Source organism: Lasiosphaeria miniovina (assembly GCF_030549165.1).
Source record: "Lasiosphaeria miniovina strain SMH2392-1A chromosome Unknown B0T26scaffold_1, whole genome shotgun sequence".
Classification (NCBI taxonomy): Eukaryota; Fungi; Ascomycota; class Sordariomycetes; order Sordariales; family Lasiosphaeriaceae; genus Lasiosphaeria; species Lasiosphaeria miniovina.
In genome coordinates, this window is record NW_026848220.1 from 944,056 (window position 1) to 963,206 (window position 19,151).

The window sequence follows — 19,151 nt, forward strand, 5'->3', positions numbered from 1 at the left end:
ACACTCAAAGGTAGGGGGAGAACAATATCAGGAAGCTAATTTGGAGTCAATTTGGAGTTGCTTTGCGATAATGCAGCGAAAAAAGTAGGGCTTCTGGGCTAACAAATCTATACTAAGATTAATGTTGGAACGGCGGCATTCATGACCGTACTTTTGGTGCAGCAGGGAGGTAGCGCCAGGCACGGCTGGCTCACGTGGTACGGGAGCGCACGGGAGCCTGCGTGCTGATCCGCTAAAACCAAGCCCACCCAGAAACCTTAGTTACTTCTGTAGACAATCAATGAACAACCATTACCCCCCCCACAGTAGTAGTACTGCGAACCATTCCGGAATACCACGAAAAATTAAACTATATGCAAGTACATAACTAGCTAAATTGCCTACTTGCGAATAGCTTCACAATTGACTACATTATTGTTGTTCAAAAAGGGAATGTTTTGGTGTAAAAGGGTGATCCACTGCTAGGGTGATCCGATGGGCAGTGGGTTGGGTATGGTAGACATCCGATCCCGAGTCGACCGATTTCAAAGTCCCGAGATTCCTCCAACAGATTATCCCCGTCTTCGCCGACACGGCGCCATCCATAGGAGCGGAAGGACTTTTGCAGATTCTTCAAGCATTGAGCCAGCCTGGAAATTAGTCTCGTGTTTTTAAATCACATCCCTAACCCAACTGGTGGCCCCTCTTGTGCTGTGGCCTTGGCAATGTGTTCCCGGGACAGAACAAAGGGGCTGCTGGGAGGGGGTGGAGGTGACTGTGAAAGAACGTCTCTTGTCTAGCTACATGAAAAAAGGAGCATTGAAACCCATTCAGGAGCAGACGAAGTGAATAACGTAGAGCAAACACGGAGGGAGAGATTCTGTCATAACCCCAACAGCCTCATTTTGACTAGGAGCATAGATCCAGACACAATCTCACATATGCTTGTCCCAATTTTAGTACCAGAGTTGAGTGAATCAGGCTGGAGTCCTCGACTGCAGCCGTCTACACGGTCTTGTTGCCCAAGAATGCCAAGGGTGCCAGATGACGTGCATTCTGTGGCGGGGTTGCCTTACACATGCCTTAGTCATGTAAGCCCTAGCCCCGCCGAGGAGTTCTCGCCCACACGTTTTGTCGGGAGATTTCCTCCTAGAGTTAGTTCCCCAATGCACACATTGTCCGCCTGCACAGGTTATGAAGCCCTCTCTTTCTGCTTTTGAAGAGGCCATTCGCAGCTCGCTTTCTTGTGCATTCGAGAGCGCCTAGAAGGTTTATTCAATTTCGGCGACCTGATCTAATTTTCCGCAATTCGCGCGCGCAAGGCGCAGTTGCCCTGCACCGCATTTCGAGGCCGTATTTGCCCTGCACCGCATTTTCGAGGCCGTAGTTGAGCAACTGCGAGCCATTTTGACGCATTTCCGATCATCTTTCTTTCTACCCTGACGGTATTTCCGATCGCCAGGTTCATCTACCCTGACGGCATTTCCGATCGCTAGGTTCATCAATTGACGGCATTCCGATCGTCAATTCGACTTCTGACGGCATTTTCCGATCGTTAGAATCAGGACTTCAGCGAGTGTTGAAGTCCATCGACAACGCGAAGTCTTTCTTTCTCTCTATAACTAGTCAATCCAGTCAATCTGTTTAACTACAATAAAGTCTTCCGACGTACGCGGTAGTCTCAGAATTGAGGCTGTCGTCCTTCAAGGCGAGAAGAACCTCTCTCAATGGAACAACTCCCTCCTTAGTGTTCTTGAAGTGCAAGGGCTCGAGCACTACATTGAGGAAGAGGTCAAGGAACCAGTTGCCCCCGAGGGAGCTAACCAAACGGCTCTCGATGCTTATGAAGAAAAGATCGACCAGTGGCGCACCGAGCGAGCTTTCGTCAAGGCAGTTATTCTTCAGACCCTCACGGCGGCAGTTCAAGAGAAGCTCGAGGCACAGAACTGGAACCCTAGAGAGAAGAACCCGAAGGTCCTGTATGACCTGATTCGCCGTGTCATACCCCGACTTACCCAGGAAGCGACAACCGACTTCGTGATGGAATATATGAAGATCGATCGGGCGTCGTTTACTTCTATGCAGGCCTTCCTGACTAGACTTCGATTTATCTACAAGAAGCTCGCTGAGCTCAATGCCCCTATTAACGACAACTTCCACGTCAACGCCGTTATTGGAAAGCTCAAGAAGACTTACCCCAAGCGATACGTGTTTTGGCTCGCCGGCTTGAAGTTAGGAAGCATGACTTGGACCAGCCTGAACTCAGAGCTGGAAGAGATCTCCGCTAACGAGGAAGCTACTACAAATTTCACCAAGCTTGCACTCTCCAGCAACAACAACGATGACAACAAGAAAGGTGGAACCCAAAAGAGGATTATATGCCCGAAGGAAGGTTGTACGTTCAAGATGCTTAGCACCCACCACCATAGACCCTGCGGGCATCACGGCCCGAAGACTGCCGAGCACTGTTGGCACTGCGAACTTGAGAGAGCTCCAGAGAGGTAACCAAACAAGAAGAGACTCATTGAAGAGAAGAAGAAGAAGAATAAGGGTTCAGGCACATCGACTATTATAGTAGCCCTACATAACAACGGAGGACTTGCAAATCCCTCAACTTCCTCGGACTCGCATTTACTACTCTCCGGCAATTTCTTCGCGCCTCAGATCGACCTACCAAGCGAGGACCTGCTGGCTAGCCGCGCCCCCACGCAGACTTTCTACATTCCGGAATCCCCTCATACCGGCATGCCTATGCCCGAGCCACGAGCGAACCCTGAGAGGGAGCGCGGTGGTCTGGAGCAAGTCTCGAACCCGGCTGACAACCCGGATTTTCGCATCAGCCCCCGGTACTGAACGCGTTATTCACAAGTGCCGAAGCCCAATAGGCTATTAAGGCAAATGGGGTCACGAGGAACTCTGTTGTGTTTGACACAGGAGTCTCGAATTCCAGCTTCAACCACTTGAAGTGGTTTACAGAGCTGCATCCTCTCCCTGACCCTCTACACTATGTGTGTGCGTCCGGATCGATCAGTTCCTCCTACTACATGGGCACTATAGAGCTTAACACAGTGACAACAAAAGGAGAGAAATGGCGTATGAGAATCCCTCACGTATACTACTGCCTCGAGACCCTGGCAAATCTAGTCGGAATACACTCCCTGAAGCTCAACAACTATGTCTGGCGAATGGAAGAGAATGACATAATCCACAAGCCAATAAAGAAGCTGATACGGGAATGGCCTCAATTGCGCGTCAATTGTTGACACGGCCCCGCACGTGCATTTGGCACGAGCACCACTGTATAATTACATAATCAGCACCATAGACTAGCAAAAGGCGGGCAAGGAAGCGGTGTGTAAAGGCAGTACTATTCTGCCGCCTACGTGGGGCATATCCCCGCGGCAGGGCACACAAGCTCCCTTTTCCACCTTCCAACCTTCTACACACATACAAATTATACCATCTTTGGTCACCACTGCAGCTTTCCCTATCAGAAGCATATTCAGTGCCAATACCTGAGGAATATTCCCGTTATTCCATAACAACCACCCGAAGACTTCGATCAATCAGTAATTACTCTAACGTATGTAGTACTCTCTTCAATCAACTACCCAACGATGCACAAGCGGCTAATGTATTCGTCGAGGGACATTGTGCTGATGGCATGCAAGGAGGCAGGAATCAAGCTGAGAGTTCAACAAGAGAATTACTTCTGTGATGCATGTACGAGAGCAAAGAAGACTGATGAGATTGGAAAGAAGGCACCGCCTGAAGGATGCGGCCCGCTTGATATAATTAGAGTTGACGTTATGTTATACGTTAACCGAGGCCACCTATGCTATTAGTATATTGTTCTGTTTGTTGATGTTTACTCAGGCTTTCTTTGGTTTTGCTTACTAAAGAAAAACACGATGCATATGAGCAGGTCAAGGAGTTCGTCACATTCGTGGAGCGTCAGACAGGAAGGAAAGCCAAGATCATAGGTCTTGACGGCGGCCCGGAATTCGGCTTCAACACGAAGGCATTCCAATTTTCCAAGCTGAAAACCTGGACCAAGGAGAAAGGAATCGCTGTCAACCAAACAACAACACAATCGCCCTTCCAGAATGGAAAGATCGAGCGAATGAACCGTGTTGTTGCTGAGCGGTCGAGAACATTGATGATCGAACTCGGCATACCTGAATTCCTTTGGCCTTTTGTGGTGGGGAGCGTGGTAAAAGTAACCAACCTTTTACCCTCCTCTGCAAATGAGAAAGATCTTAGCCCGCATGAGGTCTTTGTAACGGCTGTTGGCCTTCCCAAAGAGGCTAGGAAGCCGTACATTCGTCATCTTCATAGCTACTACTGCAACGCCTACTGCTATATGAAGCCGAAGTGGCGCACCCAGGGCGACAAATTCGAACCCCGCGCGAGAGTTGGAAAGCTCGTAGGCTATGATGACATGCACGGCCGCATATACTGGATCTATGATCAAGAAAAGCAGCAGGTTGTGCGCGTCAGCGCAGTCAAATTCAGAGAGCAAGACGACCCGGAACCTTCGGCACGAGAGGCGGAAATTGAATATGAAGCTGTCTTTGAAGATACCACAGTTGACGAAGTTGAAGGCACGATTACGGCCAAAACTGTGCGATTTGATATACCGATCGGCGGAACCCTCGGACCTACTTCGACCGCTTCCACAACGCCGGCACCTAAGCAACCCGCACATCGTCAAGCTAACAAGTCGCCAAGCGCGATGAAGCCCTCAAAAAGTCATCCCCGTCAGGAAATGACGCCTGAGAAGACCCCAGACCCTGAGAATGAAGCTCCCGACAGGCACGCCCGAGTTACCGATGTTTCCGATGACTCGGCAGATGCACACATTGTCCACCCACACACATTCCGAGTGATCTTGAACATTCTCTTGTGGAAGGAAACTTGAAGACAAGGAACTGAACCGAGCAACGCAGATATAAGAATCTAATATTACAGAAGGGAATCTAGCCATTTATGCAAAGGAGAAAGCGCCGGGGGCCTGTTTCTCGGGAAATGTCTTACAGACTACCGCATCATCCCACAGCACTGGGCCGATGCCGCTGGGAATGGCTTCGTGTTTTTAAGCTCTTCAGCGGCAGGCGCAGCACCGTCTATGGCATCCGTGGCCACATCCCATCTCTTCCTCCGCTTGCGACCTGCCACTGCTGCATCGGTAGACCCGGAGTCTTCGTTCTCTTTATCGGCAGTGTCCTTGAGTAGACGCACTTGGTCATCGATTGTCGCATTCTCCCCAGAATCACCGGAAGCCGAAGCTTCGACTAGACGCCAGACGCTTAGGTAAATGTAGGCAAGGTCCAGGCCATGAAATGGAATTGAATTTGGGTGGTTGTTGGTGGTAGGAGAGCAGATTCGGGGATCGAAAGATCATGCTCTCGGTCAGCTTCGCCTTTGTCTTCGACTATTCACCCCTACTACGACATATTCGCGGTTAGAAATGCGGACATGGCGCGTATGTTGTCGGAGGACATGATGAGATGTGACAATCCCGAAGAGACGTGCCTTGAACATGGCTGCTGGCAAGGTTTGTCGTCTAGATCATAGTCTGGCTAGCAGCATTCTAGGAATACAGGCTCCGTCCAGCCGAAAAGAGATGCCATGGGCACAAGCCCCTCGTATACATCACATCCGGCTGTCTGGCTCGGCGGCCAACTTGCTTTGCGTACACCCAGCCACACAGGCACTGCTTTTTCCTTCTCCTGCTCAGAACGATTGTCACGGAGGGTCTATTGGCGGATCCGGGCTTCGCTTGTAGGATCTTGGCCGGGAGTTACCGGGTGATGGCAAAATGCTCAAGTAGACAGACTACTGCGGAGAAGATATGTTAGTAGATGCCCACTATTAGAACATATCAACAGTTGAAAGAGCGAGTGGTTGGTAAGGAGGGCTCGAGAGTCGCTTCGGCCCATATTCCACACAAAGACTTTGCATGCGGCAAGTGATGGGTGGCGGAGAGATGGAGGATAGTAGACAAAAGTGAATTCAAGACGTTTGATGGCCGAGAGGTGGAAATTGAGGAGGGGTTCGGAAATACAAGGCGATGCTGGTTAATGCTGGACGAATCGTTTTTTCTGAGAGAGGGGGACTGGCACGGAATAAGCGAACATACCTGTACTGGGGAGCTTCGTTGCAAAAACGGTGGTTTTGGAGAGGATTGGCCAAGATCTACGTGGAAGACTTGGACAGGGAAAGGAATTTCGAGCCAATGTTAGATGGGGCGGGATGGAAAGAGACAAAAATGGAAGGAGCAGCAACTTGGGTGGCACACAAGGCACCTTGAACCAGGGGCCTCCAGATCCCAACCCGGGCAGTACCCAGGGAGCTTTGGAAACCATAACGGAGATACCACCGTATCTGATGTTACCACCGTATCTGATGTTACCACCGTATCTGATGTTCTCGCTGGCTAAACTCCCACACCGTCTTTATACTTGCCTTAAAAATGGCCTGGGTCCGCTTCAGTTCTACCACACCTCCATTCCAATGCAGGGACAACGAGGAATCACAGGGAATACTGATCTCTGACCTTTCCTACGATTGTGCTGTTTAAGTTCTGGGACGTTTACGCCCCTGGGCCTTAATTACTCCCGGATCATACGAACAGCTGCGCATCCGAAGCAAACGTCAAATTTCTCCCATGCACTCCAAGGAGATAGCCTCGACCTTCTGTGTCACGACAATAGGGATTAAGTTAGGTGGGGGAGTAAGCGAACGCCACTGATCCAGAACATTCTAGATAAGCGAGGAACACAACCAACCCTCTTATATAAAAAGCCCATAACTCAACCAATTCTTTTCCAATTCTCTTCATCTTCAATTCGTTTTATTCTTCTCTTGACAATGGTTTCATATACAGAAGAAAACCTCCGCCAGGCTTGCGAGGAAGCCGTCAGAACACATCGATTACGCAAAGTCGCGCGAAAATGGAACGTTCCACCCTCCACCCTTTATGGCCGTCTACATGGCTCCCTACCTCGAAATGTTGCTCATCAAGATGAGCAAAGGCTTACACAGACCCAAGAGGATCGTTTAGTCGAATGGATTCTTCTTCAACAAGATTTAGGATTGCCCCCTACACATGCACAGATCAGGGAGCTTGCACGCCGTATTCTAGCTGAAAGGGGGGACTCCTTACCACTTGGAAAGGGGTGGTGCCGTGCCTTTCTTAACCGCAATCGAATTTCGAAGACTCAGAGGGCCAAGAGAGTCGATTCGGTCCGCGTCAACTGCGCTACAGAGTCAACAATTCGACCTTGGTTCAACCATTTCCAAACACCAGCTATCAAGGCGATTAAGCCAGAGAATCGCTGGAACAAGGACGAATCTGGTATTATGGAAGGCAGAGGAACCAACGGCCTTGTCATTGGAAGCCGTGCCTTTAAGGCGCTTCAAAAAAAAACAGCCTGGAACCCGCACTTGGACCACTTTTGTCGAATGCATCTCAGCAGCTGGCCGTTGCCTTCCTCCTTTGGTCATTTTTAAGGGGAAAAGCGTTCAACAACAATGGTTTCCTTTGGATATGAAGCCATTTCAGGATTGGTTCTTTACAGCAACTGAGAAAGGATGGACTACCGATGAGACAAGCCTCAAATGGTTAAAAAATGTGTTCATTCCTCTCACCAAGCCAGCAAACTCCTCTGAGAAACGACTCCTTATTATTGATGGCCATGGCAGCCACACAACTGCCGATTATATGTGGGAGGCATTCACAAACAATATTCACATTATTTATCTGCCTCCCCATACTTCCCATGTCCTCCAACCCCTAGATTTGGCCATATTTGGCCCCCTAAAACGACTTTATCGCAGACGGCTTGAGGACCTTCTTGCTAACGCCTTTGACGACTCTTCTGTAGCCGGAAAACGTGCGTTTCTGGAATGCTACCAGATTTCACGCACAGAGGCAATTACTAGGAGTAATGCTAAGTCAGGATGGAAGGCATCAGGCCTTTGGCCCTTGAATGTCAACAAACCGCTAAGAAGCCCACTCCTCCTCAAGAATTCTAATACTTCACGCCCCTTAAGAACTACTATAGTTACCCCAGAGGTTCGCACACTCCGTATGCCAATCCTGGAGGATTATGGAGACGATCGGGTGCAGTGGAGGACTCCTAGAAAGGCACGTGATTACGTTGAGCAGGCAAAGAAGTTCGCACGCATCATCAAAGCAATGCCAGCGGATAAGCTCTTCCTCAGAAAGATTGGTAAGGCTTTGGATGAACAGGCCTTTGAACTAGCTATTAGGAAGCGAAAGATTGAAGGTCTAGAACACACTCTCGAATCAATAAGAGCCAGAAAGAAGAAGAAGGTCGAAGAAGATCCAAATACCACCTTTGCGAATATTCAGACTATTCGTGAGGCCCAGAGAGCTGTAGGGCGTGCAGCAGAGGTTTTAGAAGATGCGGAAGATGCGGATGATTCAGAGGATATCAAAGATTGTATTGAAGTTTTGTAAATAAAAAGATCACCCTTTCTTTTGTTGGAGGGTTAGTTGGGACTCCTGCTTATACAGAATGTTCTAAATCAGTAGTGTTCGCTTACCCCCCCACCTAACTTAGTGGGCAAAAGGACCTAGAAGCTGTCACTTGATTCTTCGCCACTAGATTCTGCCACTATTCATGACTATAAAAGAGAGACTTGGCCCTCCAAAGGAAATAAAAAGACAGACCTTTTTAGACAATTCCAGCTTTACCTCCCTGCATCAAATGCTCTATTTCCGTTACCCTGTGAATGCGCGTGATGCTCTGCCATCGTTCCAGCCGTACCACCAGCAAAAGCAGCGCAAGGATCAGATACAGCAGCGGTACAGACTAGGCCACGTCTTGTGGCGAGAGAACCAGCACCACGGACCCGAACACATTTTCAACATCCTCGGGAGCAAGAGACGATCACCATTTCTCAACTGTACTCCAAAAAAGTTTTTTTTGTCTCTGTGCACGGCTCGCTAGACTCCTCGCTAGACTCCTGGCTTTCTAGTGACCGCCTGGCCAACCTCGGCCTCGGCATCCGAAGTCTCGCTAGCTGCCACTGGGAACACCACTCCGAGCGGGTGGGATGATGGCAAGAGCGTGGCGGTCAATATTTTGTATAACCTGCAACGGTGTGCCGTTACGCCAGCAGACAAACCAGCAAACACAAACACAACAGATACCGGTTGTTGTTGCCTAGCACTCTACTGATGGTAGCTATATGGCCGCAACCGCCACAACACTTTTGTCTATCAGATACTCGACTCCCGTTTTCCCATTCCAAGTGCGTTGACAACCGGTATTGGAAATCAGGTCCTTTTATCTACCCTAACCTTGCTCGCTCCAAGACCCTGCCATTGTAAAAAACTAACCGGAATTAAACAAGGCTCCCGACTGCTCCGCACTCTCCTCCCGCCCTCTCCTCCCGCCCCCTCGTCACCTTCCTCAACCTCCTCCTCGGCTGCCGTCCCCGCTCCTCCCCCTGAAACGCCCGCCAGCCCAAGCCGTCACCGATCCCCCTACCCTTTCCCCCGTTGACCTCGTCCATCCCCAAGTCCCGCCAACAAACCCCATCACTCCGCCCCGCGCCATCGCCGAGCCCGTGCACACCCCTCATCCTCGCGAGGTGCCACTGGACCCAGTACATCTGCTCGTGCTCGCGGAGGTACCGCTTTCCGTGAAACCCACGGAGCACGACCTCGCGGCCGCGGAGTCCCAGGCGCCTGCGGGCGGGCGCCGCATCGCGCACGCGCGCCTGCAGCCAAGTGGCGTCGTGCGCAGTCAGCACGTCGGGCAGGTGGACCTCTGAGTCAGCGAAGCGCGCCCAGCGCGGCCCGGCCATGGCGAGCAGGGCGAGCTGCGCGCGCGCGAGCGCCGCCGCGTCGTTGGGCGGCACGATGTCACCGTAGCGCGTAGCGCCGTCGTCCGGGTCCGTCAGCACCAGCGCCGTGGCGCCGACGGCCGTGGCGACGATCGGGACGCCCGCGAGCGCGGCTTCGGCGATAGCGAGCGGCAGGCCTTCGGAGAGAGACGAGTTGACGAAGAGCGACGCGCCGCGCAGCGCGACCCGCGCGTCGCCGTAGCCGGCCAGCTCGACGTTCTGTGTGAGGTTGCAGGACGAGATCAGGCGGGCCATGGCGGCGTCGTAGGCGGGCTCGCGGTCGCGCGCGCCGTAGATGAGGAGCCGGTAGGTGGTGAGCTGGAGCGTGTTGACGATGATGTCGGCGGCGAGGATGGCCGTGCGGATGTCCTTGATGAACTGCACGTTGGACAGCATGACCACGGTGGGCCTTGTTTCGGTCAGGGCGTCGGCGTCGGTGTCGGTGGCCGGCTGGAACGCGTCCATGTTGCTGACGCCGTTGACGATGGCGTCGATCTTGCGGCCGAAGGCCTTGCGGTGCGCGAGCCGGCCGCTGTCGGTGCCGAGCTCGGCTTCCCAGATCCTGTGGCCGCCGGTAAGTCAGCGTGTCCCTGTAAGAGAAAAAAGGGGGGGACACGCACGGGTTGAAGACGGGCGTGCACGGCAGCACCACGTCGGCGTGGAAGTAGGCGAGGCGCATGGCCAGGCCGATGCCGGCGAGCAGCATGGACTGCACGGGCAGCGGGAGGGCGGACTGGGCGGGGCTGATGTTGAGGCAGCACTCGCGCCACAGGATGGCGTGGTCCCAGATGCCGAACGAGGCGCCGCGGCGGTACTTGAGCAGCATGCCGAACAGGCTGCTGATGCCGTGGTGCGTGCTCTGGAACACGCGCGGGCAGGCGGCCGGCGTCTGCACCGAGAAGATGAAGAAGTACGACGAGTAGATGGCCAGCGTGCTGCGCAAGTCCGCCGTCGACGGCCGCTCCAGCTCGAGGTACCCGGCCGGGTTGCGCATGTCCGACTCGGCATCGTCGTGCTCGGTCAGCCACGCCCCAGCCCACGCCGCCGCGACCTCGCGCGAGTTCCACGTCGCGTTGTAGTCCTTGTGCTCGAAATACGCAAACATGGCGAGCAGCGCGTTGCTGCATCCCACCATGCCCTCGCGCGACATGTGCCGCGACCGGGCGCCCTTGACAAACTGCCGGAGCAGCGGCACAAAGGTGCCGACGATGTCGCGGCGGGCGTGAGTGCTGGCGATTCTGGCGTCAACCTCGCTCTCGACGAGGTTGTCGATGACGCCGTGGCTGGGCGTGCGGCCGTCGAGCCCCCACAGCGGCAGCAGCTTGAGCGACTGCACGTTCTTCTCGACCTGGAAGCGCGGGATGCCGTGCTCGTTGGCCGACTCGGCCAGCACGTGGTTCCGGATGGTGCTGTGGCCGTTGACCAGGTCGCGCCGGCAGTTGGACACGCCGCCCGGAGTGTCGGGCCAGCAGCCAATGTCGTTGAAGATGACCGAGATGCGGTCGCCCGTGTCGCCGAAGCAGTCGCCGGGCCGCGTCGTCAGCTGGTTCGCGTCCCTCCCCAGGCCCATCGTGTAGAGGTCCGAGCACTTGACCGGCAGCAGGCACACCTCGGACACGTCTGTCTCGATCTCGATGGCTGCCACCATCTGCTCCGCTTGCATGTCGAGTGCTGCTTTGGCTGCGGACAGCTGCCCGAGCCCCCGGGCCGCCCAGTACCTGCGGAGGAGTGGCTCCTGGCGCAGGATCAGCTCGTCCATCCAGCACGCCGCCACGGCGTCGAGGCTGCCGCTCTTGCGCCAGTGGTTCCAGAGCTCGGTTCTCAGCCACCACGTCGGCACGCGGCGGTAGACGACCTTTCTGCGCCAATGCTGCCACGATGCGGGGTTTAAGCAAAAGGCCCATGTCTGCTTCTGCGTCGACGGCGTCGCCATCCGCTTCACGTGGCTCAGGCTGTGATAGATGAGAAGGTCGTCGTTCTCAAAGGACACATCCGTCGGCCGCTGCTGTAGCAGCGTCTCGTGCCCAAATAGACACGGTGGTTCTGGCATGGCGGTAGCTATCTCTCCCTCGTGCAATACTGTCGCCATCACTGGGTCTCGCCGGTGCTGGTAGCTGCTGGTCGTCGTGTACGTCTTCTCCCCAACTTCTCTCACCACTCGGCACACGCGGTCGGAAGGGACCCAGTTGCACTCGTCCGCCACGTCTTCGCGTAGCGGCGTGCCCCAGCAGACGACTAGACTACCGGATGCCGGGGATTGCGCGAGGCTGAACTGGGCCTTGAGGACTTCGTGACTGCCTTTGGGTGTGGATTTGTAAAAGTAGCGGAACGAATACTCCGTCCCTTCCACTGCCAACGTCCCGTGCGAGACGCGGCCTCTCTTATCGTAATGGCAATGCTTGGTGACATTACCGTCCGCGATATGCTTCGTGATGGGAAGCCTCGACTTGGAGTTGTTGGCATACATGTAAGTCGCGACAGACCTGCTCTTTTTCCCCTCGTCGGTGCGCTGGACAAGACGAAACTGGCCATCGTAGACGGCTGTGGCGAGCGGAGCTTGGTCCGCAGCTGGGCGTGCAAGACGGCCTTCGAATATGTCCAGCATCAACGTGTTCTGGTCGTTCCGAGAGGCAAACCCGGTAAGCGTCTTGCGGCGCATCTCGGCGGCGATGCTATCTTTGTAGAGCGTTCGCGAGGTGCCTCTCGTGGCGAGCCGAGAGATGTGAACCAGTGCTTTGTGGTGGTATATCAGCATGACGTAAATCCACGCGTTCTTTACTCGCCAGCACGCCTTCCACGCGAGCATCAGCAGGCACATGGCGGCGCCTCGCATGTTGGGGTAGTCGCTGAGCAGGTACCACAGCTCCCGCTCGATGTTTGAGCCGGCCCCAGAGATGATTCCGACCCACTTTGCGAAGTTGACGGGGAAGCGGAGTAGCAGGCCCCCGAACCGCCGGAATGCTTTCGTGCGTTTTGTGGATGGTCCTGCAAGACCGTGATGTGATTCTTCGGGCATTCTAACCTGTTGTGAAACACCTAGTGTGTCTGCATTCGAAAGTTTCAGCCTCTCTCCGGCCTCTGCGTGAATTCTTCGACGCAGATGAATATTGAAGTCGCTAGCTTGGACATCGACCTTTGTAGATTTTGCCCAGCCAAGCATCTGTGTTGCTGCCGCGACCGGCGCATCCAAGACACGCCCGAGGATGACCTCCCGGGTGGCGGACGACAAGTGATCCCACTCCAGGTCAACGTTGATCCCGAAGCAGAGATGTTGCAAGATACTGTCATTTGTATGTTTCTGTACTGTTGTCAGGCCGGACATGTCTGCCGTGGCAATCTCGAGTTGAACGCTTCTAGGAAGAAAATCTCCCGCATACGGGAAGGACATGGCTTGCGTTGCCTGTGCCTCGCTCAAGCCGAGCACTGCCCGCGAAGTATGAAACAAGATGATCTCAGTAACCCTGAGAAGCAAATCCTGGAATTAGCGCATGTCTGGGGCGTTGGAAGCAGGGTTTCAACTCACATCTCGGCACCTGTCGTATGCCATGAGGCTGCGGCTAATTCGTCCTCCCCAAAAAGGCCGAAGTTGATGTGTAAAGTGCCGCCGTCATATTTGCTGAAGGAGACAAAACCCTCCAAGTCCGCGTCGGAGAACGATGAGGCGGAGCAAACCGTGGCCCGGATTCTGCCCTCCGTCCACAGCTCCACGGCGCTTTTCAGGACGTCATCAGCCCACCGAACACATCCCGCGTGGTTTGCGGATCGATCTTTAGCCGATTCAAGAAGCTCTGTGGTTTTGCTCGCGACAGGACTGGAGTCTTGAAACGAGACCAACACGCCCGGAATCGCCTGCCACTCAGCTTTGCTGGAAGCCGCCGTGTAGCCCCTGCTGGAAGCCACCGTGCAGCCCCTGGACTCTGTCAAGCGGCGCTGCACCCAGAATTTTGTCTTGTCCGAGGTGGGATCAGAGTCGCTTGAGCTGATCGACTCTGGCTTTCGCAAAACCCAAACACAGGTCAACAGCGCCGCCAATATCGCGGCGATGTTCAGCGCTATGACGTCGGCGAAGAAGAGCAGGCTGCCGTCCAATAGTCGGTGTAGAACACAGCCCGTGGTAAAGCCTATTGCGGCGGAGACCAAGATGGACGTGACATGGCGTCTGACGTTCAATGTGAAGCAGCGATTGAACTGTTGCGCGTGGTTTAGCAACTTGCGTGACACGTTTATCTTAGTTAAAGCGCTCACCTGGAAGAAAAGCACCGCCGAGTACCCTACGATATACGCGTAGTACAGCTGTACCATGCGAGGGTCGTCGACCAGCAGCCAGACAACTAGCGTGCAGCACCCTCCGACGAATATAAGTCGCTGGCCGAGCTGGAGAAATGCCGTGACACATTTGCGCCAGCGTGACCTAAATAGCAAATCAATAATGACCGTCATAAGTCCCTGGGGGGTATACCTGGGGGGCATATCCATACCTCTCCCACTTCCGCGCCACAGCGTCAGCGTCCTCGCAGCTCGCGAGCTTCTCATCCGAGAGCGCGTAGCTGGCGGGCCAGTACGTCTGCAGGACGGCGTCGAGGGCCATAGCCCCTGCGCAGAAATACAGGATGGCCAAACAGACGGCGTAGCGCGACGTGAAGTGGCCGAACACAGAGGGCGACGGCGCGCTGCTGGCCGCCATGGCCATGCTGACCCAGCGGTCCACGAGGCAAACGAGGAACAGGGCGACGTTCTGGCCGATCTATCTAGGGAGGTGGCGTCAGAAGACTACCTGTGGTACGGTGAGAAATCTAGTCGGTACTTGCATCGAACCGCCCGTAGCGGAACAGCATGAAGACGCTGTGCTCCTTCAGCCCCTGCGTCATCTGCTGCTGCTTCTTGAGGGCCTGGCTGACTTGCGCGAACCACGGCACCGAGAACGGCGCGCTCACGTTCTCTTCTTTTCCATGCGCCTCTTTGAGAAGCAGCCAGTGGACGTACGGGAGCCCCTTTTCTACGCGCCGGACCAGTGGGTCCGGCGCGAGAATCCCGCCGCCGAGCCGGCTACGGAGGCTGTGGCGGTACGACTCGACACTGTCGCGAAACGCGTCGACTGCCAGCTTCTTGACCACGGCCGGAGACTCTTTGGAGGCGGTAGGAAGCGTCTCTGCGCTGCTGCTGTCGCTCAGGCGCCGCTGCGTCCGCTGCGTCCGCTCGAGCCGCTCGAGCCGCTCGAGCCGCGCCGAGTACCACGTCACTAGGTCGTCCGCGGTGAAGACGGGGATGTTGTCCGTCCAGTTGATCCACTCGTGGCACAGGCTGCGGTACTGCACGATGAGTAGTACGAGGAACCCGTATCCCACTGACAGGTAGATGGCCAGATCGTGCCCGTTGATGCACGCCGAGACGGCCGGGGAGAGACACAAAACCGGTATTGTCCGCCAGAGGACGGTCCGTCCAGAGGTCAAGGGACTGGCCCGCTGGTGCATCGTCGCCATGATTCCTGCAGCGGCCGTAAGCAAGGTTGCATTCACTCAGTGGTGCTTCATGACTCGCCTAAGAGATAAAGATAGGTCGAGATGAGAACAAGGTAGGCGAAGAAGGTGAACGCCGGGCCTACAGACACCTTCGCCCCGACCACAACGGCGCCCACGGCAGCCACCAGCAGGCTCAGGACGAAGCCGCCCGAAAGCCGCTGGACGTGGAAGTACACCATGCTGTTATACGCGTACTAGGACCGGTCAGCCAAATTGTTTCTCCCCGAGAAAACTCGAGCAGGCCCATACGTTGCAGAGGTAGTAATTCCCGACGCTGCCGACCCACCCGGCCACGCCCGCCGAGAGCAGCAGCGCGACCAACAGCGCCTGGCACGCCGCAGCGAGGTGCTCGCCGCCCATGAACGCCGTCATGAACAGGCCGCGGCCGAGGAACGTCAGCAGCACGACGTCAATGGCGGCCGGGACGCAGAAGATTGAGAAGGCGCCCAGTTCCTGTGCAATTTTCCAGAGCCGCTGTAGTGTCGTGGGCTTGCGCTGTAGTGTCGTGGGCTTGCGCTGTAGTGTCGTGGGCTTGCGCTGTAGCGTCGTAGACTTGCGCTGTAGTGTCGTGGGCTTGCGCTGTAGCGTCGTGGACTTGCCTATTTTCCCACCAGTCTCATCCCCATCCCCTGCCCCCGCCATTGCATTACCCTGTGGCTCAGACTTGGAATACATGCCCATTAGCTGCCCGCCGCCGCCGCTTCCCTCTCGCTCCGCGGCCCGAGGCGGATTCTCCGTCAGAAAAGTGCGGTGCCGGTCGTAGAGGATCTGGCCCAGGGCGCGCGGCGACATGCCAAAGAACAGCTCGCACTGCGAGCCGAGGACCCACAGCTCGGCAAACACGGCTGCCTGGTCCGGCTGCGCGAACATGGGGCAGTGGTCCGTAGCCTCGCAGTAGACGTCCTCGAGGGCGGCGCGGCGCAGCGCGCTGAAGAAGAGCAGCGCGAGCAGGTCCGCGCTGGCGTCGGCGGACGGGTGTCTGTGGTGGCTTGATGGGTCGTAGGCTTGGAGGAGTGCGTTGGCAATGATGTTGAGCGTGCCGCTGTCGCCGGAGAACAGAGAGCTGTCGACGAGCCGCTCCATGGTCCTATTTAGGAGCACGAGGTTGTCCACAGAGGGGAGCTGCTGACATCCTATATGTGCCAGCTCTGATAGACGCCGCTGCAGGAGATCACACATGCTGACGGTGCCGGCGGGGAACTGGCGGCAGTGTGCGTCGTTCCACTGTGCCGCGGATGTGTCGTCGATCAGAACGCCTCGGCAGTGTGCCTCGATAGCATTCTTGAATGAGTGTTCTGGCCGTGCCAGCTGCAGCTGCTGCAGCATGCGCAGAACCTCGCTTGGGGTGGCCCGGTCAATGGCGGCTCTCATGCTCCGAGGGAGCGACACATGTGCGGTGTCCGTTGATGTCTGCTCGAGCCGCGCCTCCTCCTCATACCGTTGCACGCGCGAAACGCCGTGGTGCGCCAGCCACGTGTGCAGCACGGTGCCAATGTCGGTTGGACATCGCCGCGAGATCAAGAGGTCGGCCACTGCGCCTTTCTCGCTAGACGAGACACTCGACACGCCCCAGATCTCTGTCCTGTTGTCTGGCAAGGTGAAGCCAGTCCCCAGGCCCTTGAAGACGACAACCCTCTGCTGCACAAGACCGTCGACGAGGCTGCTGACGAGATGCGAAAACTCGGATCTCTCGTGGAACGCCTTCAGCTGCTCAACTAGCCTGCCGACTTCGGCGTCGTCGAATCGCTGGAGCATGTTCAAGTCGCGGAGACGGGTTTGTGTGGCTGTGATGGCTTCATATTGCGCTTTGGTTGTGCCGTTCAGCAACGGAACGCACCCCACTGGTGAGATCAGCTCGCCGTCGGCATTGAACTGCCAGAAGTTGCCACGAGAAGGAGCAGAGGCCGCGTAACCCGTCCAAGGTCGCATCGAGTGCGATTCAGGTCCCGGCAACTCCGATTTCTCCGGGTGCGGGACGGGTTTCAAGAGAAAGCCAACGTCGGGAACAACTTTGGCCAACGCCTCAAAATCGAGACATGATACTTGCCCTTCCCCGTCGGTGATGCCAAAGTCCCGGACCTTGCCGTTCTGTTCCAGCCAAGTCTTTTGCAACTAGAAAGCATGTTAGTGCCCCTATCTCTCTTTCCCAGCATCAGGCAAGATTCAACCTACCTCTGAGATCTCCGGCTTCCTTAGAAACTCAAATCCGCTCAAAGACCGAGGCAACCTATCCGCGTACCACGTCTCCACGCTCGAGTCCGGACCATGCTCAAACACGGCGTCAAAGTGCCGCGCGAGCTTCTCGGCTCTGCACGCCGCTGCCGCAGACGGCTGACTGCTCCAGACATCGTGGAAGCCCACGAAGAAAGCTGGGCGGTGCGCGCGCTCCTCAGCGGCCCTCGCCATGATGTCGCGCAGCCCCTGGGCGCGGAAATAGTCACGCCTCTCGCCGGTGCGCAGAATGCACGCATTCTCGACGATGACGCCGGCGACGAGCCCAAAGTCGATGTCCCTGGTCAGGGCGCTGTCGTCGTGTGGGAACTTGAGGAGCACCGGGACTTCAGACCGGCAAAACTCGCAGAGGAGGGATGCAATGAGTGATGCTGATTCATCGCTGCCGTTGGTTTCCGAGACCTGTAAGACGATGGTGGTGAGAACTTTGTCCTTGCGGACCAGGTTAGAGACAAAGTTCGCCCACACGGGCAGTGAAGTCTGCGAAACCTGGCCGGCATCGAGTAGTCCAGCAAGTTGTTGATGCGTGGTGCCGGACGCGGTGAGAATGGGAGGATACTGGGTCGGGTCGTCCGCAAAAGATGGAAGCGGGAAGATATAAAGAGTCTTGTCAGGAGCGGCATCCTCCTTGACGTTTTGTGGTACGGATTTTCCGTCTGTCAAGTGAAACGACTGAGCGGCTATCGTGGGCCCGTTTTCCCTGGCCGAAGGTGGTGATTGTAAATCATCCGTTCTTAGAGACCGAAACCGTTTTCTTGTCCTTTTTGTTTACTGTCAGTAAAATACAGACATACCAATCTCGGCTGTCATGAAATCTCTTACCCTTTCGCCTTTGACTTCCGCTTCTTTTCCGACATATAATATGCCCTCGAGGTGAGTGAAATAACGAGTGGCAGGGAGATGCACGTGACCGCTAATATCAGCGTAAAGGACTGCAGCGGCGTGTTGAGCCTTTGGTCAGGTGATATCGCCCTGTTGCAGTAGACCTGGCGCCAGGATGCAGTCGTATTTGCCCCCCCACATGCAGCGATCACGGGATCGCCCGATGTTGGTGGCTGAAAGAACGAAGCCATGGTCGGACAGTGATTGCCTGAAGTTTGACGGTGTAGGATGGTGGTGACTCCGGATCCCGATGGCGGATGTGATTCGCTGGGTGTAAAGCAAGGGCAACAGCCGAACAGGAGATAAAAATTAAGAAGATTAGGAATTATGTATTAGACTGCCGCAGATGAAGAATTGGTAAAGATAGGGAACCTAACTGATATTGCAAGAAATGGCCAGATCAAGTGGCTGGGTCCATAGTGAACAAAAGTCTCTCATGGCAGTCCCAAAACGATCGGCGCAAGAGCTTTTGCTGGGCCGCAGATGCAATAACGAGAAGACAAGTCGAGCAGACACCAGCAAGCCCAGCAAATACAAGGGCAAATAACCGGCATTGAGCCAGGTACGGTGCCTTACAGGCCTCACATGATACGAACCGCGGTGTTCTGGGAAGGTCTCAAAGTTACGAGATGCGCAATGCCACAGGGGAGGAGAAAA

The 19,151-nt window shown here is 55.3% G+C and overlaps 3 protein-coding genes across 3 annotated transcripts; 2 read left to right on the forward strand and 1 right to left on the reverse strand.

The window, feature by feature from the left end:
* Positions 1 to 1,023: 1,023 nt before the first annotated feature.
* Positions 1,024 to 2,832, forward strand: B0T26DRAFT_797270 (uncharacterized protein; the record flags this gene model as incomplete). Its single annotated transcript, XM_060446927.1, has 4 exons — positions 1,024 to 1,070; positions 1,659 to 2,374; positions 2,409 to 2,480; positions 2,558 to 2,832. 4 exons carry the CDS (start codon positions 1,024 to 1,026, stop codon positions 2,830 to 2,832), a joined length of 1,110 nt encoding a protein of 369 aa, XP_060302059.1.
* Positions 2,833 to 4,204: 1,372 nt separating this feature from the next.
* On the forward strand, positions 4,205 to 4,528 carry B0T26DRAFT_617366 (uncharacterized protein; the record flags this gene model as incomplete). Its single annotated transcript, XM_060436010.1, has 1 exon — positions 4,205 to 4,528. A coding segment is annotated over one exon (324 nt), but the record flags the coding sequence as incomplete, so codon positions are not given.
* A 4,628-nt stretch (positions 4,529 to 9,156) lies between these two features.
* B0T26DRAFT_808046 (uncharacterized protein) lies at positions 9,157 to 18,685 on the reverse strand (the record flags this gene model as incomplete). The annotated part of the gene is made up of 12 exons (XM_060447241.1): positions 9,157 to 9,331; positions 9,591 to 10,423; positions 10,482 to 13,142; positions 13,182 to 13,322; positions 13,385 to 14,049; positions 14,107 to 14,272; positions 14,340 to 14,605; positions 14,703 to 15,346; positions 15,400 to 15,574; positions 15,630 to 17,492; positions 17,631 to 18,372; positions 18,435 to 18,685. The coding sequence occupies 12 exons, from the start codon at positions 18,683 to 18,685 to the stop codon at positions 9,309 to 9,311; spliced, it is 8,430 nt and encodes a 2,809-aa protein (XP_060302061.1). The 3' UTR covers positions 9,157 to 9,308.
* Positions 18,686 to 19,151: the final 466 nt, after the last annotated feature.